General features: G+C 40.5%; 4 protein-coding genes across 6 annotated transcripts; 1 reads left to right on the top strand and 3 right to left on the bottom strand.

Annotated features, from left to right (window-relative positions):
* Positions 1 to 657: 657 nt before the first annotated feature.
* On the bottom strand, positions 658 to 3,237 carry zgc:101559 (Ras-related protein Rab-33B-like). Its single transcript, XM_048977882.1, has 2 exons — positions 2,675 to 3,237; positions 658 to 2,023 (listed from the first exon to the last, which is right to left on the bottom strand). The coding sequence occupies exons 1-2, from the start codon at positions 2,948 to 2,950 to the stop codon at positions 1,577 to 1,579; spliced, it is 723 nt and encodes a 240-aa protein (XP_048833839.1). The 5' UTR covers positions 2,951 to 3,237; the 3' UTR covers positions 658 to 1,576.
* Positions 3,238 to 3,417: 180 nt separating this feature from the next.
* On the top strand, positions 3,418 to 6,989 carry mtrf1 (mitochondrial translational release factor 1). Its single transcript, XM_048977870.1, has 9 exons — positions 3,418 to 4,039; positions 4,165 to 4,256; positions 4,518 to 4,602; positions 4,807 to 4,914; positions 5,023 to 5,195; positions 5,287 to 5,404; positions 5,504 to 5,640; positions 5,751 to 5,849; positions 6,590 to 6,989. The coding sequence occupies exons 1-9, from the start codon at positions 3,661 to 3,663 to the stop codon at positions 6,698 to 6,700; spliced, it is 1,302 nt and encodes a 433-aa protein (XP_048833827.1). The 5' UTR covers positions 3,418 to 3,660; the 3' UTR covers positions 6,701 to 6,989.
* Positions 6,990 to 8,318: 1,329 nt separating this feature from the next.
* Positions 8,319 to 12,034, bottom strand: wbp4 (WW domain binding protein 4). 2 transcript variants are annotated; one of them, XM_048977873.1, is made up of 10 exons: positions 11,886 to 12,034; positions 11,491 to 11,563; positions 11,241 to 11,303; positions 10,785 to 10,944; positions 10,162 to 10,290; positions 9,984 to 10,069; positions 9,810 to 9,885; positions 9,529 to 9,725; positions 9,192 to 9,442; positions 8,319 to 9,033 (listed from the first exon to the last, which is right to left on the bottom strand). In XM_048977873.1, coding segments are annotated over exons 1-10 (1,242 nt in total). In that variant the 5' UTR covers positions 11,888 to 12,034; the 3' UTR covers positions 8,319 to 8,828. The 2 variants fall into 2 exon arrangements, with proteins under 2 accessions (XP_048833830.1, XP_048833831.1); XM_048977874.1 differs by having other exon boundaries at positions 9,192 to 9,439.
* Positions 12,035 to 12,835: 801 nt separating this feature from the next.
* Positions 12,836 to 26,984, bottom strand: LOC125709422 (SLAIN motif-containing protein 1-like). Of its 2 annotated transcripts, XM_048977863.1 has the most exons (17): positions 26,881 to 26,964; positions 25,972 to 26,034; positions 25,494 to 25,569; positions 24,533 to 24,580; positions 24,165 to 24,233; positions 23,872 to 23,980; positions 23,403 to 23,505; positions 21,601 to 22,840; positions 19,083 to 19,219; positions 17,244 to 17,363; positions 16,544 to 16,660; positions 15,421 to 15,558; positions 14,822 to 15,087; positions 14,728 to 14,785; positions 14,218 to 14,376; positions 13,458 to 13,740; positions 12,836 to 13,318 (listed from the first exon to the last, which is right to left on the bottom strand). In XM_048977863.1, the coding sequence occupies exons 8-17, from the start codon at positions 22,002 to 22,004 to the stop codon at positions 13,243 to 13,245; spliced, it is 1,758 nt and encodes a 585-aa protein (XP_048833820.1). In that variant the 5' UTR covers positions 22,005 to 22,840; positions 23,403 to 23,505; positions 23,872 to 23,980; positions 24,165 to 24,233; positions 24,533 to 24,580; positions 25,494 to 25,569; positions 25,972 to 26,034; positions 26,881 to 26,964; the 3' UTR covers positions 12,836 to 13,242. The 2 variants fall into 2 exon arrangements, with proteins under 2 accessions (XP_048833820.1, XP_048833819.1); XM_048977862.1 differs by having other exon boundaries at positions 14,728 to 15,087; positions 26,881 to 26,984.
* Positions 26,985 to 27,260: the final 276 nt, after the last annotated feature.

Raw genomic sequence — 27,260 nt, 5'->3', positions numbered from 1 at the left:
CGACGTCATCCTTATATCCCATAAAATGTGGAAGTGGGTAGTAGCTTAATTCAAAAGATACGTAAATAACTTTTTCTTAGCAGAGATGGAAATTTAAGATGATAGCAGTGTTATCTTCTATCTGTTCTGTCTATTTAAAATGTGGGAGTTCTTTGTATAGTAAACATACATACTGTATAATGAATGAGATACAATTTCCCTTGCTCTCCATGTTAGCAAAACATTACGTGTGCATCCCAGGTACCAGAGCCCCAACAGAGTCAGTGTTCGGTACAGTTGGAGAAAGAAACACAATTGGATAGGTTAATTTTTCTGTTAATTTTTCCCCTGTACATTTAAACAGCTGGCCTTTCTGATACTGGCTGGTTTGTTCTGCTTTTTTAATAATACCGATAAAAAATAATGTTCTGAGATTCTATTTTCTTTGTATTCCATTAGCGGTGGGTTTCCACGGTCATATTTGTGAAATTTTCTTCAGTGAAGTTTAAAAAACCGTTTTAACTTAGGTTTATATAATAATACCACTGAATAATTAATACACTGAACTAAATTGTGATAGAATATCTCTGTTTCACTGAATCTTTCCCTAAATAGTTGTAATCAAATTGAATCATCCAGGGGCCAAAGATTTATACCTCAAATTATCATTTCATATGCTGATGCAAATCATTTTACTGTTGTTTAAATAAATACATTGCATACATTCATGTAAAACACTGCAAAAGGGATATTTACAGTTCAGTTATTGTACAGTCCAATGATTTATGTCAGCATTTACAAGTACAGTTTTCATTTTTAAAGAAACATTCACAAGTAATGATGAATGGGCTTCTATAGCAGAATCCCAAAGAGATATTTATACTTACCAAAGGGTCACCAAACAAGTTGTTTAGAATTGTTTTGGTTTTCCAATGAAACCTGCTACAAAGTTTATATTATATACCCTTCATATACAATATTTATAAATTTTTTTCATTAAGCAGTCATACCATTGCGTTGTGGTCCTTGCATTGAGATTCCTTTATAACCAGTCCCTTCCTTCATGTAATTTGCCATTTCACGCAAGAACTTAATATACTTTCAGCCTAATTAGTAGAGTTCATAAAGTAAGGCCTGTAATCAACTATATTAAATGACATGAGATTATTATACTGAATGATGCTTTGGTGATACCAAAGCATTCTTGTTAAGGTAATTTACTTAACGGTCCATAACTCAAAATCGGTAGTGTTCCATTACAAGGCTATAAAGTAACTTAAAAAGTAAATAAAATAGCAAATACCAGCTAATAAATTAAATGTTTTTCCTTCTAGTGAATCTTGACTCCTATTTTGATGCGTTTCAACTTATTCATTTCAATTTCAACAAATATGAAATATACCATCAAAGTGTAGTTTGCAAAATGCAATCCCAACAGAAGCTCCCTGAAGACATAACAAAAGAATGATGTTCCTTTCTGGAAAATATTATCGAACAGACCAAGCACCTGTTCCTTGAAGTACAGAGTACCGCAGATAGTATTAATAAGCATGTAGTAGCTGACTGAGGTGAGGAGGTAAGATCTTGGAGGGATAGCTCAGCATGTGCACTGGTTCTCCAGTTGCTCCTGTTCCTCTGTGAGATGCACTGTGGTTCCCTCACTGGGCTGTTTCAGTCGTAGCGGTTTGTTGTTCTTTAGCCTGTAGGCAAGTGTTAAAAAAATGGCATCCACATGCTCCTTCTCAGCTGGGTCCTTTGCAGAGGTTTCAAAAAGAGGAAAGTTGTACACATCCGCCATGCGCTGGGCCAAGGAGGTGGGCACCTCGCGTCTGTCCTGTAGATCACACTTGTTTCCCACCAGGATCTGGGGAACAGCAGGAGAGACACACTGACGTGCACACTCCTCGATCCATTCCGGCATGTTCTCCAGGGTGGACAGCTTGGTGACGTCATAGACGAAGATCACTGCGTGGACATTGCGGTAGTAGTGCTCCACCATACTTTTTCTGAAGCGTTCCTGCCCTGCTGTGTCCCAGATCTGTAACTGGAAAAGGGGAATTTGCTTTGTTTAAAAATTGTTTTTTGACATTATTGATGACTTACTGTTGGTATCTTTGGGGAGAAAAAAACACAGGTTTCTTGATACTAAACCCCTAAAACATCATTTAAGTAAAATGGATCAGAACAAATAAAAAAATATAACATTTACGTACTATAATTTAAAGTTTTTCAGCTAAATATAAGGAGCTAGTATTGTATTATAATGTAAATTCTGCTTTACTCGGGCTCCATATAGGTAACCATAACTTTAAGGAGAAGCAAATACTCGTATTTACTTTCACTTATCTACAATGCTGCTATACTCTACAACAGTACTATCCTAAGGCTCGCTGATAAGGCCTTTATCTTTATTTTGACATAATTCCTACAACAAAAAATAAGCCATCTGTATTACATAATTAATAAAGTGCATGCACAAAATGATTTTCTACTTTTCTTAAAAAACAGAAATTCATGAGTTCGCGCTCGGTGATTATACCTTTGTAATAATGCATGGAAATATATTTTTGAGTTATTTGTAACAGGGGTATTCAGGAATCAAATTTAATTAATGCCCATCGACACATTATTATTTATTATTATTATTATTATTATTAATAAGGAAAACAAAAGAGTGCAGAATTCAGCCTTTTACCTTGATGCATTGTCCATCTAAATCCACAGTCCTTTCCCTGAAATCAACTCCTATTGTTGCTTCGGGGTTTTTAAGAAATCTACCACCGCAAAATCTGTAAGTAAGACACGTCTTGCCTACATTGGAATCTCCGATCACGATAATTTTAAATATCTGGATCTGGAGGCTGTCATCGCCCGTAAAAAACTCCTTTGTTGGACTCTTTCTACTGTACACCGTAACAAAGCCATCGTGACTGTTTTCATTTGCCATAGCTCGGGAGGCTTCACGGAGCATCGCGATACTAACGGAAGGACCTGCTGGCGTTTTGCTGATGCTTCATGTTGTGCCGCCTGGCTTCCCGTGCGGATCCCGGTACTCGGCGTCATGGACTGTGAATTGCAAACAGACGCGCTAGTCTTAATACGAGACGTGGATGCGTATTAATTTTTAAAATGCTCGAGCACTCGCACAATAAAACACCGCTTCAATACATCTTACCGACCGTGCATTTCTATTCTCCCAGCTTGTGTATGTTTCATAATCGCATTTGAGCGTCGTAAAGGCACGGATTCAGTCAAGCGAGATTTCACCTGGATTAAATGAGTTTAAAACTGAAATGGATTTGTAGATTAAACAGTAAACAGTTTACTAGTAGGTAGTTTCAATTCATTTCTAGGAAGATATACAATGAAATAGCAGTTGTGTTAACGTGCACAGATGGGTTAAATAAAAACAGTAATATTCTTGAATAGAATATCCCTTAAACACATAGCTGGATATCAAAATGTAATTTTCTGTAGATTCTTACTACACATCCCAGAAGGTATTTCGTCTACCTACACGCCAATGACGTATGAAGGCTTCCGGGTTATTTACTTTAAGGTTATTTGTCAGGCGTGATGCAGTGTTGGGCTTCATGTATGAAGTTATGTCTTCATACATTTGTAAACGTGCAAAATCCTCATCATAACTGAGAAGTAAAGAGGAAATAGGAGTTGAAAACAATGTACAGACGGCTTCTGCGGTGTGGCACGTGTTCGTGTAGGATCTTCCACAACGTGCAGAAAGGTACTGAGCGGGTACCGTCATGTAACTCGCATGCCGGCTTGCCGATGTCCTCTATGAACTGGGCAATTGCTTTTCGGAAATACTGCATGAACGGCCACGGCGATCTACTGAAGAACCAGTCTGTTCAACAGTATTTACAAAGTCTGACTAGGGAATATCGTCACATTACACAGAAGTTACAAAATGGACAGTGTAATGAATACGAAAGAAAGGCGTTGAACAAAAGACAGGTTGAACTCCTACCGACAGAAACAGCTTTTCAAAATATGCAAAGCGCAATGAATGAGCTAAAGGAGCTGGAAGCGCTTTTGCAAAGTAAGTACCATGCACTTTTTTTAAGTTGTCGATTAATATTTATCTCTGCATATAGATTGATTGTATATTCATTTTATGGAGTGTTCTTATTAGCAGCCCCTCCTCACTGCGTCTCGTTTATACAGGCAGCGTAGAAGAGGAAGACCGGCGCATGTCTGAGCTTCTGAAAGACGAGCACGCTGAGGTGTCAAAGCGGCTGGAAGAACTTAAAGTAGAAGTAGGAATACGCACCGTTTCCTTGAAGTTACATAACCTCTTTTCCGCTGCAGAATGGTTTAAACATAGTCACAGTTCGTAAAAATTGTTAATCCGGCTAAATACCATATGTATCAAGGAAGTTTTGGATACACACACACACAGGCAATTAATTACATTTAATTGCCCACTAACAAACTTTCCCGCATACTTTAAATTCAGTTATAATAAAAGTCAAACTGCCTCGATTTATGATCATATAAACATTTCTTCACTTGTTCAGCTGATCCAGACAGTGATACCTTGCGACAGACACGACAGCACCAGTGATGTCATTTTGGAAGTGGTGTCAGGAAGGACAACAGGAGGTAGGTGATGCGTGAAGCATGAACGCGTGAAACCCCCCCGGGTTATGAGTGGCTTTTCTTCAGTCTCCTTCCAGTTCATGGGTATAATCTGCCCTAAAAGCTTCTTTAACGTCACAAAATAAAGAAGAAATTTAGCAGTCATATGAACTGTATATTTGTGTATTTTTTTCGTAACTTTCTGATACAGTGTCTTGTCCTGTGCAGGTGACATCTGCCAACAGTTCACAGAGGAAGTGTTTGACATGTATAGTAGATTTTCAAGTTACAAAAACTGGGATTTTGAAGTCTACAATTACACTCCTGCTGATTACGGTACGTTTATTTTTTATTTTTTTACTTGCCAAACTGACCAGAGTTATATAATTAACAGCAAGCTGGTGGGATGGCACAGACAGGTGACTGCTTGCTTTATGTACACAGGAGGACTGCATCATGCAGCAGCCAGGGTCTCTGGGGAGAACGCCTACAAGTTCCTGAAGTACGAGGGTGGCACTCACCGAGTGCAGAGGATCCCTCAGGTTGGCCTGTCTTCCAGAATGCAACGGATCCACACGGGGACAACCACAGTTATCGTCCTTCCCCAGCCAAGCAAGGTGATGTGTGCTGTGCTCTATTTCCTTGGCGTTTTCTTATTCTAATAGTATTTGGGACTGAATAACTTAGGATTTTATTTCATCTAACTAGATAGATCTGGACATAGACCCCAAGGAGCTTCAGGTTGATACTTTTCGATCTAGCGGAGCAGGTGGACAGAGCGTCAATACAACAGACAGCGCTGTCAGGATAGTCCATATTCCAACAGGCAAGTGTGTCCCGGTCGTCCCTTTTCACATGAACTCTAGTCACAGCCGACGGATCAGTGGTATCTCATGAAGAACTGGATCCTTTCTTCCTGTGACAGGGATAAAAGTGGAGTGCCAAGAGTCTCGGTCCCAGTTGCAGAATCGTGACACTGCCATGCGGCTGTTAAGGGCCAAGATCTACCAGTGGATGAGAGACCAAGAGCAGGAGATAAATGAAGCCACACGCAAGCACCAGGTAGCCCCGTTTGCCCGATTTATCTCTTGATCATCTTGTGTTGTTTCTAGTCTCATATTAAATAAGTTTGTCTCCCAAAACGTAACTCTCATCTGTGTCCCACCGCTCAGGTAGGAACCCGTTCTCAGTCAGAGAGAATCCGAACCTACAACTTCACCCAGGACCGTGTGACGGATCATAGGGTAGGACACGTGACTCGTGACATCAAGGTTAGTCTTCGTGGGGCCTGTCTCGGAGGACAAAATGTCTTTGTGTCTTTAACACCATTCTGTCCTGGTTTGTCTGTCTTATCTTTTGCTGTTATAATATCCACGGTTCACATTTAGTGCTCACAGAAAGTCTCGGGAAACTTGCCTAGAAAAATCTTGCAAGTTAGTTATATAACAAAAATTATCACTTTATTCATTCATAAACAGTTTCAATAAATTGACACGTAAAGTAGTTCTAAAACGGCTGTTCTGAGTTAAAAAGTTCACTGACACGCACTTTCATTGGGTGCCTTTTAATTAGTGACACCTTCCAAATAATATAAAACATCAAATATTTGTGTTTTGTATCCCTTTGGGAACCAGTGACTATGCAATTAATAGCAAAATGACAACAGAACTGAGTCAGTCAAAAAAAAACTGACAATAAGAATAAGATTTTTGTGTGGAAGATGTGTGCAGATACATTAAATGGTGTTTGTCAGTGGACTTTTGTTTCGAAACTGATAATTCTATCATCTTTACAGAAATAAGCAGGCGTCCCACGATTTTTTGGGAGCATTGTAGTTCTCTTGTTGTCTACTTGACAAGCTATAAACAAATCTGTGTAGTTGGGAGGCGCGCTCGCTAAACAGAAAGTCTGATGTTTCTGGTGACTAAAATAGGAATGTGTGATCATATTTTATGTCGTGAAGCTCTAGAATTTACACTGTTTGTATGAACCAGATCTGTGTTTTGATCAGGGGTTTCTGCGAGGGGGAGAGCTCCTGGACCAGCTGATCTCAGAGCTGATAAATCACGCTGAAAGGACAGCTCTTTTGGAGTTAGTATCACAAAACACCAACTCAGAATAATTGCTGTGACCCTGGACTGGCAAAGACTGCAAAAGCCAAGGAAGTGAACAGTACTGTAATGTAAACAGTGTTGCTATTGGTTGTGTGTCTAGAAGTATTGTGTGCTTTGCACACAAATCACTAGCTCTTAAGAAATTTAGTGAAAGTAGAACATTCTCTTTAATGGATGGAAACTTTACCATAGAAAATTTTGATGCAAACAGTATTTGTAAATATGCAAATCGATCAGATGTTTATACTCGGCATGTGGTGAAATGTGTAAATGATTTAAACATATATATTCAACTGATGTTTGTGTGTATTTGTCAGTAATCCTCAATGCAAAGTTGTGCATTTCAGACACAAATCAAACACCTAGGCATGCAGTCAGATTTATAAACATTGATGCTGTCGTAGGATACCACCTTTGCCGTAAGTCAGTTCGTGAAACTTCTTCCCTGTTAGATATTCCATGGTCAATTGAAAGAGGTATTATTGCAAACAGAAATTCAGCCAGGTAGTGGCAGAGCATGTAAAGTAACAGAGCGGGATCGCTGAGCGCTGAGGCACATGGTATGTAGAAGTCAGCAACGCTCTGTCGACTCGCGCTTCTATCTGGCAATCTGATGGACGAATCTGCGTTTGGTAGATACCAGGAGAGCGTTACCTGCCTGACCGCATTGTGCCACCTGTAATGTTTGGTGGAGGAGGGATAATGGTATGGGGTTTCTTTCAGGGACTGGGCTAGACCCCTTAGTTCCAGTGAAGGGAAATTTTAATGCTTCAGCATACCAAGACATTTTTGATAATTCTATGCTTCCAGCTTTGTGGATTCAGTTTGGGGAAGGTCCTTTTCTGTTTCAGCATGACTGTGCCTCAGGACACAAAGCAAGGTCTGTAGACATGTAGAATGTTGTTGAAAGCCTTCCCAGGTGAGTGGTAGCAGATATAGCTGCAAAGGGGGGACCGCTATGGATTTAGAATGTGATGTCATAAAGGTTCCTGTAGGTGTAATGGCCAAGTGTCCCAATACTTTTGTCCATATATTGCATTAACCTAGTACCCTCAGGCCTTCTTACAGTGCTTTAGTTTCCCCTTATCCTCTTTGTTCTGTTTCTCTCACCGCTTCTCTAAGCAGACACTGAGCTTTAACAGTCCACAGGCCAAGCACATGCCATGACCTTACATGGCTTACATGCATGGATACAGACAAACTGAAACTGCAGTGTTAAAAAAAAAAAATCCAACTGAAGGTGATGACATATTAGGCGGGGCGTCTTATCACAACCTCCACACTGACAATTTAGCTCTATCTCTGACCAGCAGTTTCTTGTTTAGTCCTGGTCTGCGTGATCTTTCTCAACAGCAATTCTAATATACAGACCTTACTGTACCATCTATTCTACAAATTCCACTAAATACAAACAAAAAAATGGAGAAAGTTAGCATTTAGTTAAGTTGATGTTCACACATTCTTTACTGACAATATAAATTAGTTTTGAATAGAAACACCTTTCAGTAACAAGGTGCAAAACGCAGATTAATGTTGTAAATTGAACCACTGAATCATAATGTAGTTAAATGTTAGGTGATGTGTTTAAATCACAGGTAAAAATGCTCTGACATTCCAAGGCAAAACTCCATTGTGCAACCACCATAATTTATTTTTTGCCAGTATTTTTGATAGACTGATCTCAGCAAAGTACCTGCACCTGTCATGCAATGCAGCTCATGTTTGTGGATTATTTTCCGTCTCACTATGATATTGCTACGTATATTTTCACTGCAGAAGAAGAACTTATGTTTGTCAGAATGGGAAACCGAGATGCATAATTCAAAGTAGCAGCGAGGGCAACATAAAACAAATGATCTAAAATATAAAACATTAATGGTTAAAATCCTCTGTATTTAGTTCTTGCAATTCTATAACAATGGTATGTGTTTAAGGAAAAAAACAATACAAAAATAAAAGCATTAAGCACACACGGAAGTCTGACAAAAGCTTCACTGGGAATTCAGCATCCGTCCCAGTCAGACCATCTGCTGACACCAGAATTCTGAAAAACAGACCTTCCAACCTGATGCAAGTATCCGTCAACAATCTGCAAGTAGGATTCATGTGTCCACGGGTAAAATCCAGTGAACACTGTCAATCATCTTTGCCCCTCTGCCTGAGGCTCCTGGATTTGCCATTGTCCAACTTTCTCTTCTTAAAGACTGCCCCCTGGTCACTTTCATCCCCTAGCGAGGTGATGGTGCGCTCCCTGAACTTGACCTTAGGCTCAGGGGGTAGGTCGGTGCCTGTGGCTGCAGCCACACCTTCTACCTGGGGCAGCTGCAGGTCCACCTGCTCACTGTAGGGTGATAAATGGGTTAGATATCACACACCATCCTGACATGGAACCGAAACTTTTTATCCAACTGTCCTCAGCTGTTCCTCTGTAGTCATGCGTACAATATCCAAATACATGAAATATGTGTAAGAACCTTTTAAAAAGCTGGATGAACTTACTATGGGTCTGGCTCCTCCTGGATCTGCTCCCAGTCCCCATATGGGTTCGTCTTCCGAGGTCTTTTAGCTGGGATCTCCTGTACTACAGGAGCACTGCCTTTATCATCATTTTTACCATTATCACCAGCATCATCATCATCATCATCCTCCTCCTCCTTCTCCTCCTCATGAATGGCTTCACCATCATCCTCTTTTCCATCTTCAGTCTCTTCTCCCTCGACTCCAGACGGCTCAGATTTCTCTTCCTTCTTCTAGTAAAAATACATGTTAATCATTTCAGTTTATTCTACAAGCGGTAAGTAGCCCATCAGTCAGTATCTCACTAGCCATGTCTCACCCTGAAGCTTATTTTGGGGACGCCTGGCTCTTCGGGGGTCTCAAGTTCCCCTCCACTGGGAGGCTGCTCTGAGCTGCTCTCCTCCGCCGAGAGGGGCTCTGCCTGAGGAGCTGACGGGTCCTCCTGTGTCTCGCTGTTTTCACCACAGCTGCCACCGTCCCGGGGTGGATTATCTCCAGGCTTCTCCCAGCTGGATTCTGGAAGTGAGAAAGAATGACAGTTAAGACCGGAAACTCCTGCCTGGTTTTTGCCTAATTATAGTACAAAGCATAGAACCTTACCACCAGTTAAAGTGTTATAATAGTAGACGTATCCCTCAGGACTGAGTGCCTCTACCCATGGAGAGTCTGAAGACGTCTAAAATGAGCATGAACGACGATTCAATATACGGAACAAGCAATCGTATGTGAGTGGAACTAAAGTTGACCGTAACCACGATTTTGGAATGACGGTACCTGTGTCTCAATCTTAGTTTTCACTTTAGTTTTCTTTGAAGTCTTCTTTCCCCCAGTGAATCCTTCTGGTTTTTCCCACTGGGACTCTGGGGGAAAAAAAAAAAAACCACAAATCCGCATTAATGAGGAAAACCAGTGACAACTGGTCAGGAAACACTTGTATGAAGTGGGTTCCTACCGCCGGTTAGGGTGTTGTAGTAGTATGTATGTCCGTCATGAGTAGCACCCTCGCTCCAGGTGCGTGACGGCTTACTGCTGAGGGCCGCTGGCTGCACTTCTGGTTTCTTACTCTGAGGCCTAGCGGTACCTGCACAAGTGCACAATACATCAGGTGACCGAGCTGATAAACATATCAACATATTTTGGTTCTGTGAATATAAAGGACGGCGACAATACAAGGTCTCAATGAATATCTACAAACTCGCAATTTTCCCAGCAAGTCGTTTAAATGAAAACCTTCTACTGTTTGGCCATATTTTACACACACACACACACACACACGCACACACACGCACACACACGCACACACACGCACACACACACACACACACACACACCATAGTGACAACACACGGCATTCGGTTCACTGGCAAACTAAAAAGGTAAATTTTAAATATTCAGGACATATATCACGATCATTACTGATCAGGAGTCATGACAGCAACACAAACTCAGACCACTGAAATCAGCAAATCTACGGTCCAATCTACACCATTATTCTGCGTTTTGCACCTTGTTGTGTTCATATTTTAATATATAAATCCATAACATGCATCCTTTGGTGAACAGCATATTCCTTACTTCTCGGCTGTGCGTGTGAATGTGGCACACCTGTGCCAGATTCAGCTTCCAGCCGTTTCAGGTCCTCCTGAAACGCCTTCAAAGCAGCTTCCTCCATAGCCGCAAACTCCTTGGACATGCGGTCCTCCTGTTTAGCCTTTTCAATGCTCTTCTTCTTAATCTTAAAAACAGAGTGCCAAAGCCGCCAGCCACCAATTAGTTAGGGGCAGGGGTGGGCATGTTTTCACATCTTGACATCTACACTTTATCTCAGAGAAAAGCCTTGCCAAGTTGCTGTAAGTTTATACCCCCAATACCGCACGAGCGCCCCCTACAGCCCCCTAGAAAGTAATTCGAAGGACTCCCTTTGCATTTTTACCCACTAACTATAAATAACTATCGCGTCTCGCGCAATCAAATCAAAATCGTAGTAATACACCTTTATTACTGTACCGTGCACTCAAATTATAACCGTACCTCCGCAATTTTGGCGGCCACATTTTCTTTATGATTCTTTCCTCTTTCGTGGAACTCTACACTCTGAAGAGGAAACACCAAACTGCTCACAAAAACAGATCCTTGGCTGGAGTACAAACGCGGACGAGAAACACGGCTAGGGAAAAACGATCAAACAAGTGCGAACAGTATTTGGTCATCATGTATAATAGCGTCGATTCAATAAAGTGAATTAACTATAAAGAAGATAACACGCGTCTTGAAGCCTTACCGGTTTGTTATCTGCTATCCAGCACTTACAATACTGGCAGAATTTCTTTGGTTGAGATTTCCAGTAGTCAGCCCTAAAGTAAAATAATATACACAGACAGATCGATGCATGCGCGCACACAAACAATAAATACAATAAGGACCATCAAAACCCCAATATAATGACTGTTATAATTCCCCATAAATCCCTCGGTTAATATTAAAGTGTCAGTACACGAGCTATTTACAAACTATAAAGCACAGCTTGCTATACGTAGCATTAGGTTTACATTTATTGCTAACTAGCCCACATGGAACACCCAAGATTGCGCGTTTAATACATCGTAGGGGTCACAAATGCCAGTAAAGAACGCAATATATGAATGCAATATATAGTTGGTATATACACAAACTTACATTATAACCGCAAAAAGTTGGAAAATAATTTGACTACCATTCAAATCACATAGCTAACTTAAGCTAGCATAGCGTATTCGCCGAATGGCAACATGTACGGATCTCGGAGAAGGCCAAAATACCTTTCGGCGAACTTTTTTTTTTTACCCCCCAGACAAGTTATTTATATTCTGTAATCTTTAATGGCCAAGATAGATGCATGAAATATATAAAACAAATGCAACTCGATACTGTAGTGTATGCGTGGGTCATCTTAATAACGGAGACAACAGCTCTTTTAAGATGGAAGTTTCGACTTCAATGACAACCTACTGCCAGCTTTGAAGTAGCAGCGGCACAGACTGGGAAGTCAACAATTTACAACGATCTCACAACAACGATCTCACGCACATACCTGTCTGTATGGAGTAAAATTTAATTATTATAACAATCATGAATTTATAATTGTGCATATAAATAACTGTATTAAATCTTTTAAATGATTTAAATCCTCATTATATAAGTGCGATGCGTGTGTGGGTGCACTGAACGCACTTAGTGACGTCGTAGTTGTGCAAAGATGAGTATAGACGCGAACGGATTATACGGTTATTCGAATAGCCCAAAGGCTGTACGTAAATTGCAGATCGCACGTACAGCCCCTATGGGGCATCGTAAACACGCCCCATTTTTGACACGTGTTGGTGAGGAAAGCACTTCATTTCTGCAAAGATCCGAGGTTCCAGAATTCGCGTCTCTGTTGGAAATAATGGTGTAGATTTGAGTAGCAGCGAGTAAGTAAGTAACGAATACGAGGCTGTAACGAATCGTTACGAGTATTCCGCCGTTCAAGGATTCGTTGCTAACAATAATCAACCCTTTCAGTTACAAATATAGTTCTTAGATCTTGTTAAAAGGTATAATGTAATAAACAGTGATAATCAAATCAGTTGTTCCTTACAAACTTATGTAATTTTATAATTTCAACTTTATTAACATGTTAATAAAATGTTTATTTTTTACAGCCATTCTTGGTTTAGTCATATTTAAAATGAGTAAAATAATTACATTACTTACAGCAATGTTTTTTTATAACAATCTCATATATTATGCCCCAAACAGATTTTTTGGTTAAAATATTTTGCATTACAAATTTGACAAGAAAACTGTAATGGTGAGGGCAGCATCACTGAAATGCATACTGTTTACACATTACTGTTTCAACCATTTCTGTTGACTGAGTACCACAGATTCTCCCACTCAAGAAGTACACGTCAGAATTCTGTCCCTGCCACGTTATCAGTCACGCCGAGCTGTCCTGGCCCGCTGGGTACCAAACACGGTTGGCGTTTCACATCTCCAGCTTCATTGCCCTGAGTTAGAAACACCCATCTCTCCAACGTCTCTCCCAGGGGGCACTCAGTGTAGACAGGCTCTTTGCTGGAGTAAGTAAACTGACGGCAGGTAAACATGAAAAGAGCGGAAAGGATGCTTCAAAATCATGTTGTCTGCTAATATTTATAACTTTTTCTTTCTCTTATGTTTTTATTTATAATTTGACTTAACGGCGATAAAGGATGGTTTTGCACGTACCTGCGGACTGGCTGGCTGATGTTGCTGTGCAGAACGGTACCAATTCCGATGATGGAGGTAGGCCTGGGTACGATGCCTCCACCCACTGTGGATGGGGCACTGGACTTGCTGGGAAGGCGAATGCCGATACTGGGGGCAGGGTGTGCACTGTTGGTGGAGCATGGGATGTTGGGACCTTGCATGGGGGGGCCAACGTATGCCATGGCTTTGAGGGCATGCCACGTAGGCGATGGGAATGTCCGCGCACTGCGAACATGCTGCTGCAGCTGACCAGGGGAAGAAACTGACCAAGAGGCAAGGTGATATTTTTGTCATAAAATTATTCATACAGATTTGCTATCAATACAATTATATACTGTCTGAAAAAGGGTACAGTCCTGGTACAGTTTTGTACCCCAAGGTACAAACATTCATGTTGATCAGTGGTACAAAAATATTCCTAAAAGGTATATTTATCTACAGCAAGGGTACAGTTGGCAGGCCCTTGAGGGAGCAGCCCAAGTGCCAAGTAATTGTACCCTTAAAGGCAAAAACTGGTACTTTTTTCTGACAGTGTAGTAACAGTCTGGTTGCACTGGTGTTCTCTAGCAGTACCGTGGTGCTTGAGAATGCTGGTGTCGTGTGCTTTTGGTTCCCTGACATGCACTGAATACCACCGAAAGTTTACACACTGGGATGTGAACTCAAAGTGAGTTAAAATTATGCCAACATATGCCAACTGGTGTGAAAAGCCATTGCAAGTCAAAGGTGATTTGCATACTTGAAGACTGCAGCCTTGTCCGAGCACTGGAGGAGTCAAAGCTTTGGCTGGTGCGAATGGATGACTCTGAGCTGGCAGGGCGTGTAATGCTGGGAACACTGGGAACACTGGGAGCACTAGGAGCGCGCACAAGGTTAGGCATGCTTCTCCGTAACTTACCTACAGGAAAACCAATGTCATGTAGTCACTAAGAACCTGGGTGATACGTAAACTTAAAAGTGATAACATTTAGAAAAGAGATTGGGTTTATATAAATTTAACATCAATCTCAAGTACTCGCATAGCTGAATTGCTATAAAATGGAAAGGTACCTTACTAGTGAAGTTTAAAACATTTCAAACATCATTTTTATGATTAGATTAAACCCAAAAGTCTACTCAAAATATAGATGATCCAATGATAATGAAAAGCAGTTATTTTGGTCAGTTGTCATTATTCCATTTATTTATGATGCGTCTCCAAAGTTTTCCAGTCAGACTTAAGACTTTCCCTGTAATAAAACCACCTCACCGATGTTGGGCCTTTGGCTGTCAGCGTGTGGTGTGTAGCTGGACCTGACAGGACTGAGGTGCTGTGGTGGGTAGCTGGATCTGACAGGACTGAGGTGCTGTGGTGGGTAGCTGGACCTGACAGGACTGAGGTGCTGTGGTGGGTAGTGGCCTCCAAAGCACTGCGCAGCCAGCAGGCTACTACGGCTTTTCCTTTTACTGTGGGATGGAGGCAAGCTGCACTGCTCGGTTCCTGGTCGATCGTGCTCTTTCTCTTCCTCCCCAGCCAGCTCACTGCGGGCTGCCTGCTGCCCAAACTGGATGAAACTGGAGCTGCGGTTGGTGGCCAAAGCCGAGGTGGAGGCGTAGTCCTGACGGAGGCCTGGAGGACAGAAAGAATAAACACACAGGGTCACGTAAACAATCCCACACAGATAAACACAAAATTATACCAGTCCCAATGAGCACCGTTTAAGCAAAGTATTCACTGCAACTACCTACTTCAAAACCCACGCTTCCATTACACAATTTCTACTTTTACCAGACTACAAAAAACAATATAATCATTCATTACTTCTAAACTTCACTTATTGGTTACCTTTAACTTAGAAGTACTGGTGGACTGTGAAATACTTTGTCTTATCAAACTAGTCCCAACAGTGGAACCTGCCCTTGATCTTAACCCCCAGTCCCAAGTGCCACGGGAAACACTTACTCTCCTCCTGCATCCGTGCCATGATCTGCACATCTGTCAAGTCCTGCAGCTTGTAGCCCATGGAAATAGAATCATCTTCCAGCTCGGAAGTGCTGAAGGAGAGCTGCGAGCTCAGCGGAGGGTGTCTGAACCCATCACCTTCAGCAACAAGGAGAAGCTGGACATTTGTGTCACATGGTGGGGGGGGGGCAACCCTGGGAACCGCTCTAGGGGGGGCCTCTAATCTTTTTTTTTTTGGTAACTAAACACATAGAACAAATGTGCACTTCAAACTATTTATTTAGCCTGACAATTCTATAATAATATATCTTAAATTTGGCTGATCAATCTGACAGTAAAATACTCCCCTCTCCCCAATCAGCGAATTATACCAACAGCACTCCCCCCCCACCCCACTTTGATCGGTACGTTATTCCTCTGGCACCCCATGCTTTGATTAGTACATTATTGATGTAATGGGACTTAGGGGCCCCCCTACCCAAGTCAGCCTAGGGTCCCCCGCGGAGTTAATCCACCCCTGGAAAATGCATACTGACTTCTACAGCAGGAGCAATGAATGCAAAAATACTGCAGACCTATTGTTGTTTTACTTTGTGATTAGGGAATCCATCTGAAGCTAGGCATGTTTGAGCTTGGCTGCTACTTGGATGGGAGACCAACTAGGAAAGCTGAGGTGCTTCTCGAAGGGGTGTTTGGAGTGGCCAGCAGGGGGAGCCCGTCCTGCAGTCTGTGTGGATCCCAGTGCAGTGACAGGGACACTGTCCTGTAAAAATGACACTGCCTTTTGGATGACACATAAAAATGAGATCCTGACCCCAAGGTCATAACAGATCCCCGGGGCATCCTTTGAAAAAGTTAGCCTGGTAGCCTAATGCTCTGCCTAAAAATTGCCCACTATAGCCCTTTCAAATCTGGTCTCCTAATCATCCTCTATATCTAACAGGGTGACTTCTCTCTTAGCCACTGTGTGGTGAGCGTACTAGTGCAGAATGGATGCCATTGCATCATGCAGGTGGGTGTTAAACAGTGGTGGTCGATCAAGTGGTTCCTCACTGGTTCTGTAAAAATGACCCATTGTTATCTTGAAAAGCACCATATAAATGTAACGTTCATACAGGCTTACTGTTACTGGATGAGTGGGAGAAGAATGAAGGTGATCTCTCAGCTTGACCAAAGCAGCCCTTCCCACTGGATGTCTGAGTCACAGGAGGTAAATGTTGACTAGATGTGCATAATGAGGCTAGATAAAAGTAGAAATCAGAAAATGATCATACTAGTTTCCCACACTCCCTGTACCTTTTAGTCAAGCACATTGTAAAACTCATCAGTTTCCTAGAATTCATTAAGTGATCGACATGTTTATTCAGCTACTGATCTGAGACAAATTTTCTCAGCTGTAAAGTAGCTGAACTGCCCACTGAAGTAACAAGTAGTGTTAGTTTCACTATTCATGTAATCTGCCTTAGAAAATGACCCCAAGAAACGGAAAATGGGAAAGTACCGTGGCACAGATTCACAGGTACACAGATTCATAACCCAAACCAACTGATGATCAGTTAATTTGAGGTTTTGAATAAAAATAAAATAACATATGGTTTAACATTTCTGAAAAGCTCAAAGCCGTCCATGCTGAACAATGCACTTTTGTCAACGTTTACAACACAGTATTTGAAATTTCTGCTGAAAAGTACTCTGCATATAAACCCCAAGTTTAATTGCTTGTGTCATCTAATATAATACTGTTTTTGCGCTGGATAGGTTACAGCATGAGTATGGATGGAGGATTCAGGCCAATGAGAAGAGCATGTTCAGGAGGACATTACCTGCACGCTTTGTGAGTGTAGGTTTAACAGAAGGCCGGGCAGATGTGCTAGGGGGGGATTCTATATCCGCAGGGCTGTGGGGGAGGGCAGGGCTGGAGGAAATGTCTCTCCCTGGGTGGGCTGAAGAAGGGAGGAGCAGAAAAGGAGAGAGGAGGTTATACTCCATGTCATGTCATGTGTTTAATAATATTCATGTTGGTGAAAATCTATGATGCTAAGTCTGTCGAAGTGCGTCAGCTCAGCCATTTCAAAACCTCTCCTAAAATCACCCCAGTATTTGCGGCAGCCGTCCGATACACCTGTTTTTTTGACTCGGCCGCTACCCCAACATGTTTGGCTAATCAATACCTCATTGAGTTAACAAGCTAAGTTAACAAGCTGGGGAGGGATGTGGGAACCAGAGCGATGTTCATCTAGACATCCAACAACATACGTTATTTTCTGGAGAACAAAAGAATTTTTTTTTCCGTTTTATATTGTGCTACTGCTAATTTGTTATGATGTTACATTTTTATTTTGTAATGATACATTTAAATAATTTATAATTATTTTTTTAATTAATAATAAATTTATAATAAAATTCTGAGCAACTATACACTTGCTACCTATATATATACACCCTTATACATTTTCTTTGACTGAATAAGATGTTTACATAGTACTGTAAATCACAGCGGTGGTGAAGCCCTATTCCTGCTGTATTCTGGGATAGCATGTTTCAGAAGAACTAAATAGCTGAACAGGCTAGACAGTGACTTTTTTTAAAGATCAAATTCTCCCCTAGTCCTGTGTACATTCTAAGACATGCTTCCACTAACATTCAAATCCAAATGCGTTAAGGGCTTAAATACAGAGAACAAAAGCGGAGTTCTTCTCTGAAATTTGTAAACACATGCAGCCTCGGTTCATGGTCTGCCTCCATGAATTATTCCTACCACCATGGCACAGAACAAGCATTCACTGGGAGCCACAAAACACTCTTCTTTTCTAACAACAGGCACAAAGCTGAATTCATGGCCTAACTGAGCGCAGCCCTGATCTCCGACGCCACCGAATCCAGCCTTTCAACAGGAGACACTTCAACAAAACACATACTTTGCATGAGACAGATTTCAGATTATTCATCCAGAGACTTGACATTTTCCTAAAACGAGTACTTCTTTCCGAAACACAATATATAAATCTTAAGAAGCAATCTAAATAGCTGTACTGTAATTTGAAATAAATATGCATATTTAATATTTTTTTCACTTAGGGCATTCCTAAGTGAGCTGGACATATGGAAACTACTTTAGCCGTGTTCATATATAATAACTCAATATTTCAGCAACTTACAACATTACAAATATCTAAGGATTCTGTGGGAGTATCTGCATAAGGCATCTAAATAAAACACAACAGCATGTGAAGTGGTAAGACCTCGTGTGTTATGGACATACTGCAATGGTTACAATCCCAAGACTGGTGTCCCAACATTGTGACAACGCATTATGTAATAACATTGCATTATGTGATGAAAATGTGTTACATTTTGTTGAGTTATTACACCATGCAGCATTATTTCATAATGTGTTGTCACACATGACCATGTTCCATTGTTGGCTGAACATAACGTGAAGCGGATATATGTTCTAATAATGGGGAAGAAGGAATGGTTGTGGAACCATAGTAGAATGCTGTTGGGGGTAGATGAATGGGGGAATAAAATGTTAGTATACAAATGGCTGTACGAAATTGGTTCTGGTGTACAAGGATGTAGAGGGACTGGCAGGAGATGGTCAAAGAGAATGACAAAGTGAAGTCAGCTGAAGGAGCAGCATCTTCCAGGCACCATGACACCTTGTCCAAGCTTGTGGGGAAAGGACCGCTGGGCAGCTTCGACATCGGGCTTGGGAAGGTCTAACACCTGCCTGCACCACTGCAGGGGGCTAAGGGCAAATTCTGCTCGGGGCTTGGCCTTTGGCGATGCATATAACCTACAGGGAGACGGGAAAGGAGTCGCCATTAGGTTCCCATTCACATCGGCCCGAGAGGAGGCCATTCGGCCCATCAAGCTCGTCTGGGGAGAACTTAACTAACAGCTCAGAGTTGTTAAAATCTTATCTAGGTCTGATTTAAAGGAACCCAGGGTGTTAGCCTGCATTACTTGAACAGGAAGACTATTCCATACTCTAACTACACGCCGAGTAAAGAAGTGTTTTCTCAAATTCAATCTAAAATGCTCTCCCGCTAATTTCCACCTATGGTTCACGTATTTGTCATGTACCGGTCGATACATCATTTTCAGTTCAGTACAGATGATGAAATGATTGAATATATTATTGACATGTGCGAAGCCTAAGTTTAGCCGTTCGACATGGAAAATAAAAGTTAATTGTGGTTGGGAGCTGGTTACAGCTAGTGCTGGAGAGCTCAGACCCTCCCATGTCACTGACATCAGTAGTTTGTGAACATTTTGGCTTCTCAGTAAATTACACCAACTCCACAGAAAGAGTAGTTAATAAGACCAGGATTGCCTGTTGGCTCTGTTATACCGTATGTGGTTATGTTGCTGGAAATACATCCCACGCACCCATTTGATACAACACCATCAGAGTGTATCGGACTGGAACATGTTAGTCTCCCATGGCATTTGAGGAGCTTTTGCCAGGAAAATCCGACTGAGCTAAGAAAAAAAAAAACTAGCTAATGCTATAGGAGTGTTTATCGCTACAGATATGTAACCAAACTTGGCAATTGAGAACATGGGATTTACCTCATTATGATTGTCATGATGTGCTATTTTTGATATTTAAATTTATTTAACATTTATTTTTACAATGTGCAAATAAGTATCTTAGGATTTGTTTTGAAACACGTCGGCAGATACACTGGCTTTGGTTTACACCTGTCCTAATTGATTTTTGTTTACGGTTTTAATAATAATTTCAAAAATAAATTTTGTTTTCCCTGCTGTACTGAAGTAGCCCGGATCCATCAATTCAGCAATAAGGTTTTTATCATGTCACTAATTTTGAGTACAATTACACCCTCACTGTGTCCTGTACCAGAATTTTGGGGAATCGGATATACATGTACAAGCTCTTACGCCTGTTCTAATCTAATGTGACATTATGAGTCTATTGAAATGTAGCATTATTCCTTAAAGCAGCCTCAGTCAGCGTTAAATCGATATACCAAGACTCTGTTGGCTGTGTTACACCCAGCTTAGATATGTAGCTGGAATCACATCCAACACGATAACTCATTTGAGACGACACCATCGGGGTGAATGGGTCCAGAAATGCATTATTTCTAAAGGCGATTTCCTGGAGATGAATATGGCATCAGATAGCGAAAGAAAACACATCAATGGCTATGCTGAGTCTATGAAGCTAGGAAAACTACACCTGAAAGAGGATGTTAGGACAGGATGGAACATTTGCGCTAAAACACTCATGAAATGACAGTCAACGAAAAATCTTACAAACACGAATTCTTAAACCCACCACGGAACTATACTTTACAACACTTCATATACATTAACAAACAAATGAGTTGTGATTAACGTGAATACGTAATGTTACTTTGCTGACGTAAATTCCAACCTGTATTTTCTCTGGTGCATATTACTAAAATGCACAAATACGGCAAACGGAACAGATAAAATTAATGAATAAATGAAATGGAATGAAAATACTGTGTCGTGCCAACTTAACATACAAACCGGGAATCCACTTCCAAATATCAGCCATGTTTTAACCTCTCTTGGAATACAGCTGGGTCACATCGACATATTCATGTGAAAATGAGCAATAAAACACTAAAAACACCAGAGAGAAATCTAACAGACTGAAACAGCTACGGCTGGATATGTTGGACACCAAACAAACAGACCAACTCGTTATTCAAATAATTCGGAAAAAGATTAGAAACAAGTTTGGAAAAAAATTAAAAACAAATCTTGCTAAATTAAAGCATTATTTATAAAAGTTAATTATTTAAAAATATCAAACTGCTACAACTTCCTAAATCACTAAATGCTTACAGGTAGACAGTGTGAAATGCTCTTATAACTTTGGGAATTTATTATAGTCTATTTTAATTTGCGTACTAAGTATCTACACAAAAGCTATACATCCAAGTAATATCTATTAAAATGCTTAATGCACTGCAGTCCTAACTCTTCCCCTATTCTAAAAGAATAACTGATGTGGCAATTTTGTCGATTTTTTCCATATCTTTGTTACTTTCTAATGTTCTTTTAGGCCTATTGACATTTTTACTGTATAATTAGTGGAAGCAATTAACTTTTTAGCAATGTGTTTAATTGGTTAATAGAGTAGAGATTGTTTTCAGAATGATGAAACTACAGTACCAGGTGTCCTCTGACTCCGCATCGCAGGGAAATGTGGAGTCAAGGTCCAACAGCTCAACCTCATCCAGAACCGAAAGGCCATTATACGCATCTTCTGTCTCAGCACCGGCCGTGCAACGCGGGCGGAAATAAGCGTGAGGATCGTCGGCAACTGGCGAGCGTGAGAGTATCGGTATCACACTAGGAATGCAATAGATTCCCGATAAAAGCGGGCTGGGGGGTGATTCCGCGGGACTCCCCAGCAGACAGGCCTGTGCGCTCGCGCGTGTCCTCAGCTGCTCATTTTGCACTTCCAATTTCCTAACCAGCTCCTGCAGCTTTTTCACTTCCAGCTCCGCATTCAGGCCATTATTGTTGCCGTTATCGTCCACCATCATTCGGGGTCTTAGCACTGCCGCTTCCATCGATTATAACGTAGACAAACAAGCGCAGAAATAGTGGAGAAAGTTCCGTTAGCTCCACGCAATCAGCTGCTCCCGGTTTAGAATGAGTGTTGCATAGAGATGCTGTAGCGCTCAACTTCGGGGTTAAGAGCCATGTACCCCCCCCGTCCTCGCACCCCCTCCCTGCACGGCGACACTCGGTACCATGAAAACTGCATCATTTTACCCAGCAGCAGTCGACAGTCATGGATTTATAACACTGGGACATTGCATATGCTTCTCTTACACATTTTATTGCGTGCTGCCGTCTGTCCTTACTACACAAGTTAACGAAAACTTATCCCAGAAAACTCAAGAAGCCACCGCTATTAGATGTTATTCAATATTTTTCTTTTAAACTGGTCCTGTAATTGAAGTCTGTTTTCATCACACCATAACGTATTTGTTAACATAGCTTAGTCTCGTAAAAGTAATATGATTGTTAAAGTTATGACAGAATGGAATAAATTGATTTGCACAAAGAATTGGTTGAGCGTTACTAAAAAGAAGAATTTTTAAATGTTAATGATAGACTTTAGGTTAATATATGATTTTCAATACACTATGCTATAAATGCATGTATATGTCAGATTATAGTAAATGACTTGTCCTTTGGTAGAGACAGAGGTCCGTCATCTGTGGCCTGTAATCAGTTGAGGGGTGTGAATATGATGGTAGGATGAGGATATTCCTGTAAAATGAGAAGTAACTCTAAAGAAAAGTTTGGGGCTGTGTGGTTGTTTGTGCATAATGTACTGCAGTCGTCTGTCTTCGTCCTTATTTTCATCTGCTTCATTAATTTGAACCGCGCCATTGTTCTGTAAAAAAGAAAATGTTTATGAACAACAGCAATAATTTCTATTCTGTGACAAGAGGTCTATGGGGAAAAAAACATGTCGAAAAAAGTACTTTAAAATCTATTCTGAAAGACTTATGCTTAAAAAACATACGGCTTCTCACGGCAGTTGCACTTTAAAAATTAAACGCTTGCACAGAACAATTATTGTTCCTTTGTGTGCATGTCATTGTGTAAAACTGATGGCAAAACCATAACTTAATTTCAGAACAATATGAACCGTTTAAAGGTGTGATATTTGGTTAATGAAGGCTCTGTATAAATCCAGTGTCCATGGCAAAAAAAAATTTGACGTTTAATTGCTTAGCCGATTTTTTGATCCCTGGAAAATTACCATTTTATTCATTGAGAAGACTCCATATTTAGCTGCAGCAGATCAGCTTAGGTAACCTGTTGGAAGGTGTTAGAGCAGAGCCCCTCCTGCGAAACATACCAGCAGTTCTTGGCTTTCTAATTGGTGTCTTTACCCATGATGCATTGCTGCTCACATGTGACCAGCAGACACGCGAGAGCGGAGCGCTTACCCCTGGTTATGCTGTAGCAGTGCCCACAGTACACCCTGTGGCGATGCACCCACATGCTGTCCCCAGCCTTTAGGTGCCCCAGAGAGCCATTGCACAGGTCACACTTGGAGAGATGCACGCAAGGGGATTCTTGATAAATCATTTTGATGACTTAGAACAGTAAGCGCACTACGGAACACATACAGATTGGCTGCAATGCAGTTTTCGAATTTTTCCATCAATCAATTGATGAATAACATTATTTGAATATTATATGATTTATTGTTCACCTGGGCACAATTAAATTATATAATTGCTTAAATAGGGTTGGATATATACAGTTAACGTAAAAGTGATTAAATGGAGCATTTTCAAATAGCTTGCTTTGTGATTTCAGATATTTCTCATCCTTATTCAGTACATTTTCTGTACTGATTTTTTTGTGACTTTATTCAATCTGGAACCATAAAAGCATTTTTTTATCTTGTACCTTAAAGCAAGAGGCATGACAGCTGATCTCCGCATCATCCAGGACTATCCTAGGCTCCTGACTCAGGGGCTTGTGGCAGTGGGTGCAGAGGTTTTTCTCGTAGACTGACCTTCAGAAAAATGGAGAGCCAATGTAAAATACACAAAGGGCAACTGAATGAGGGGCAGCTACCCCGAGGAGTGCAGCATAACATTACCTCAGCGTTTATCTTACATTTTAAGGAGATTAACGATATGATCATGTGTGGTCTATATAAATATGACACATATAAATTATATAGAAATTAGACTAACCTGTTGGATGGTGAATAAGACGTTATTGATTTTGGAAGGAGAGTGTCAGCCAGACATTCTATGGGGCTTCTGGTGAGAAAAGGAAACAAATCATTTGTATGCAGAGGCTGAGGTGTCAGTGAATTTAGAATAAATGAGCAGGGAGCCGTATTTCCAGGCATGACAGCTGTAGTGGATTCTAAGGAAAGCAGAGGAATTCCATGTAGTGACAGTGGAAGTACTGTAGGCATCTTAGAGGAGCTAATTCACTGTATTCATTTCTCTAAAGCATATTTTTGCATTATATATTTATGCATTATTTAAAGAGTGTAGTGTAATCATTGTTTTTTTTTAACAATACTTTGGCTTTATAGTTTTAACATACAGACCTTGTCTCGGCATTCATAGGGGAACTTGGTGACACACCAGCCTCATCTCTAAGGGACACGAAGGAAGCCAGCTTCAGTGATAAGCAGAAACCTTATTTATATCTGTGTTCACGAATCGCAGTAGAAGGAATTCTCAAATCAAGCAATTTAGTGCAATGCTGGTTTCTTTAAGGGAAACACAGTACCTCTGATAAATGCCATTTTAGCTAAAAGATATGGCTCTATCTAACTAACATGTCCATCTCCTTTTCATTACCCAGCTCAACTAACTCACTACTGTAACTCAACAAACACATTGGAGCTCTATGTAGTATGCATCATGTTGTAAAGAAAACTGAAATTTCCCGGAAGCGGGGACACTAGAAAATGTCTGTTAAAAAACAGATAATTACTGTCAGATGAAAAAACATGTAAAATGTAAAAAGAAGTAATAATTATTATTTTTGCATTTCCTGGAGGTTAAGGGCCTGACTTAAGGGTTATGTGACCATTATGCTAAGTGATTCATTCTATCCATCCAGCCACCTACCTACCCACACCAAAAAAATGTATTGTCAGATGTAATTCATTTTATTAAGACAACTGGTTACACTGAATTAATTTATCTAAATACAGATTAAACATGATGATTATGGTTATTTTCATACATTTTACATTTTTTTCATCTGCCGGTAATTGTCCATTTTTTAACAGAAGCCAGGAAATTTCCATTTTTTGCAGTTTTTTTAACAATATGCATCAATCTACTTTTGGTATTTATCTCTATCTAACGGTTGCAAATCAGTGTTTTTAGTATATATCTCAACCTATCTGACACATCAGTCGGCTTTTATTATACAGCTGTACCTAAGTCATACTTAAATAACTCCTTTTTGTCATACAGCTATTAGCTAACACTAATGCTTGGATTTGGCCACTGATCGAAATATAGACAAGAGGAGTGTGTGTAGCCCCAACCCACCGGAGAGACTCCACCACCTTCAGCTTGTTTCCGGTCGGGCTCTTGTCCGTCAGCAATGTGACCTTTGAAGTTCTCGCTGAAATCCAAATGGCACCATGAGAAGGTTCTCTTCACTAAAAAGTGCCTCCTTCACTTTTAAAACTGCTCTGCCAAAAGGTGTAACTATAACTTCAAATCATTTTTATCAGTGACAATAGCAAAACTCTCTATCCCACATTTTGAGTTATAGATGTGAGAATCCCAGTGTGAAATCACCCCCAATTACAGGCGGCCCAAGAACGTTCAAGGTTTATAAATCACAGGATATCCCAATTTATCCATCCATCCATCCATCCATTATCCAAACCGCTTATCCTACTGGGTCGCGGGGTGTCCGGAGCCTATCCCGGAAACAATGGGCACGAGGCAGGGCCCAATTTATTTACTTTGTTATTATGAATATGGAGAAAAGTAATATATATTAAAGGAAATATCCTACCAGGTTTCGGAGAGTATGGCTTGGCACAGTAAGACATTTTGGAAGTTAGGGTGGGGTCAGCCTCTGAAAAATGCATTTTATTGCAGCATATATACAGGAAGCAACTGAATTTCTTTTTAATATAAGGAGTAATCATGACATAAATGAATATTTTGCTGCTTCATTATATTGACTGATAGAGAACATTACTAGATTAATATATCTGTATGTGTTCCTATAAACATTTACATCTAGTGGACACTTCTGTTCAAAGCAACATACTATAAGGCAAGTGGGACATTTTAAAAGAGTCAAGGAGTGAACTAGGCATAGGAACAGCTAGTCTGAGCTTCCAGCGAGTGCCAGTTCGTGTAAAACACCTGTGTTTACTGACGGTACCATGTCTGGTATGTAAGTGCTTCAGAAAACAAGGGCAGCGATAGCTTAACTGTACTCGAGCAGAAATCTCATGCTACGTTCCACCAGCATACAGACAATCTGTCTACCGACAGTCCACACAAACTGCGCATACTTTCGTAAGGCGTGCTTCACTTTTATCTCTACATTCCACAATCCTTTCTGTCTACTTGCTCTCGATCATTTACATTCTCTAAGCAGTCTAATTTAAAAAAGAATGCATGTAAAGCTATTTTCCATATGGTCAGACTAATTCTTAAAACTCTTAAAAATATTTCGGCAATAGTGTAGCAACAACATTGCAGTACAACCATATTAGTAATAATATCATACATTATTTAAACTAAATAAGTATACTTCCCTAAAAAACTTTGTAGGGAACCAAATTTGTAGCTAATTAATGTATATTGTATTAAATGCTGTTACTATTGTTACACTAAATGACTGTTAACATGAACTTTGAACCAGCAAAATTATGCTTTCAATGAATGCCGATTTAAGAAGTAAATTTACCTGGAAGGGAAAGCCGGTCAGAGAATGTGCTGGAATGGTAATGTTCACATATAAGTGCATCTACTTTTGTGCTCCAAGGAGGGGATGAGCCAACTGGAGGCCGGCCCAGAACTGCAAGCTCACTTCCTAGAAGCTCAGCAAATCTAACCACAATACCCAGTGGTTTGTCACCAAAGAGAGATAAACAACGTGATTTTTGTTTCTTAGGGGTTTCACAGGACAAAAGCCAATTATAATTTAAAAACACATGTTGAATACCTGAAACTGCTTGATCTGACAAATGTATATTTATTCAACTTTATTAACTGAATTCACTTAAGAATTAAAAAATCTGGGGGCGGCATGGTGGTGCAGTGGTTAACGCTGTTGCCTCACATCTC

The sequence above is a fragment of the Brienomyrus brachyistius genome, chromosome 16 (assembly GCF_023856365.1).
Source record: "Brienomyrus brachyistius isolate T26 chromosome 16, BBRACH_0.4, whole genome shotgun sequence".
Taxonomy (NCBI): domain Eukaryota; kingdom Metazoa; phylum Chordata; class Actinopteri; order Osteoglossiformes; family Mormyridae; genus Brienomyrus; species Brienomyrus brachyistius.
The sequence above is the reverse complement of the archived record's forward strand: the minus strand, read 5'-3'. Positions and strand labels throughout refer to the sequence as shown.

Coding starts and splice junctions, on each gene's coding strand:
- LOC125709422 (XM_048977862.1), bottom strand. CDS start 22,004: ATGGAAGCGGCAGTGCTAAGACCCCGAATGATGGTGGACGATAACGGC. Junction 17,364..19,082: donor TCCCCACAAGCTTGGACAAG/GTGTCATGGTGC, acceptor TCCCTTCTTCAG/CCCACCCAGGGAGAGACATT. Junction 14,377..14,727: donor CAGCCAAAGGCCCAACATCG/GTGAGGTGGTTT, acceptor GTTTTCCTGTAG/GTAAGTTACGGAGAAGCATG.
- mtrf1 (XM_048977870.1), top strand. CDS start 3,661: ATGTACAGACGGCTTCTGCGGTGTGGCACGTGTTCGTGTAGGATCTTC. Junction 4,915..5,022: donor TTACACTCCTGCTGATTACG/GTACGTTTATTT, acceptor TTATGTACACAG/GAGGACTGCATCATGCAGCA. Junction 5,196..5,286: donor TCCTTCCCCAGCCAAGCAAG/GTGATGTGTGCT, acceptor TCATCTAACTAG/ATAGATCTGGACATAGACCC.
- zgc:101559 (XM_048977882.1), bottom strand. CDS start 2,950: ATGCTCCGTGAAGCCTCCCGAGCTATGGCAAATGAAAACAGTCACGAT. Junction 2,024..2,674: donor TAGATGGACAATGCATCAAG/GTAAAAGGCTGA, acceptor CCCCTTTTCCAG/TTACAGATCTGGGACACAGC.
- wbp4 (XM_048977873.1), bottom strand. Junction 9,443..9,528: donor TCCCCAAAATAAGCTTCAGG/GTGAGACATGGC, acceptor TATTTTTACTAG/AAGAAGGAAGAGAAATCTGA. Junction 9,034..9,191: donor CAGGAGGAGCCAGACCCATA/GTAAGTTCATCC, acceptor ATCACCCTACAG/TGAGCAGGTGGACCTGCAGC.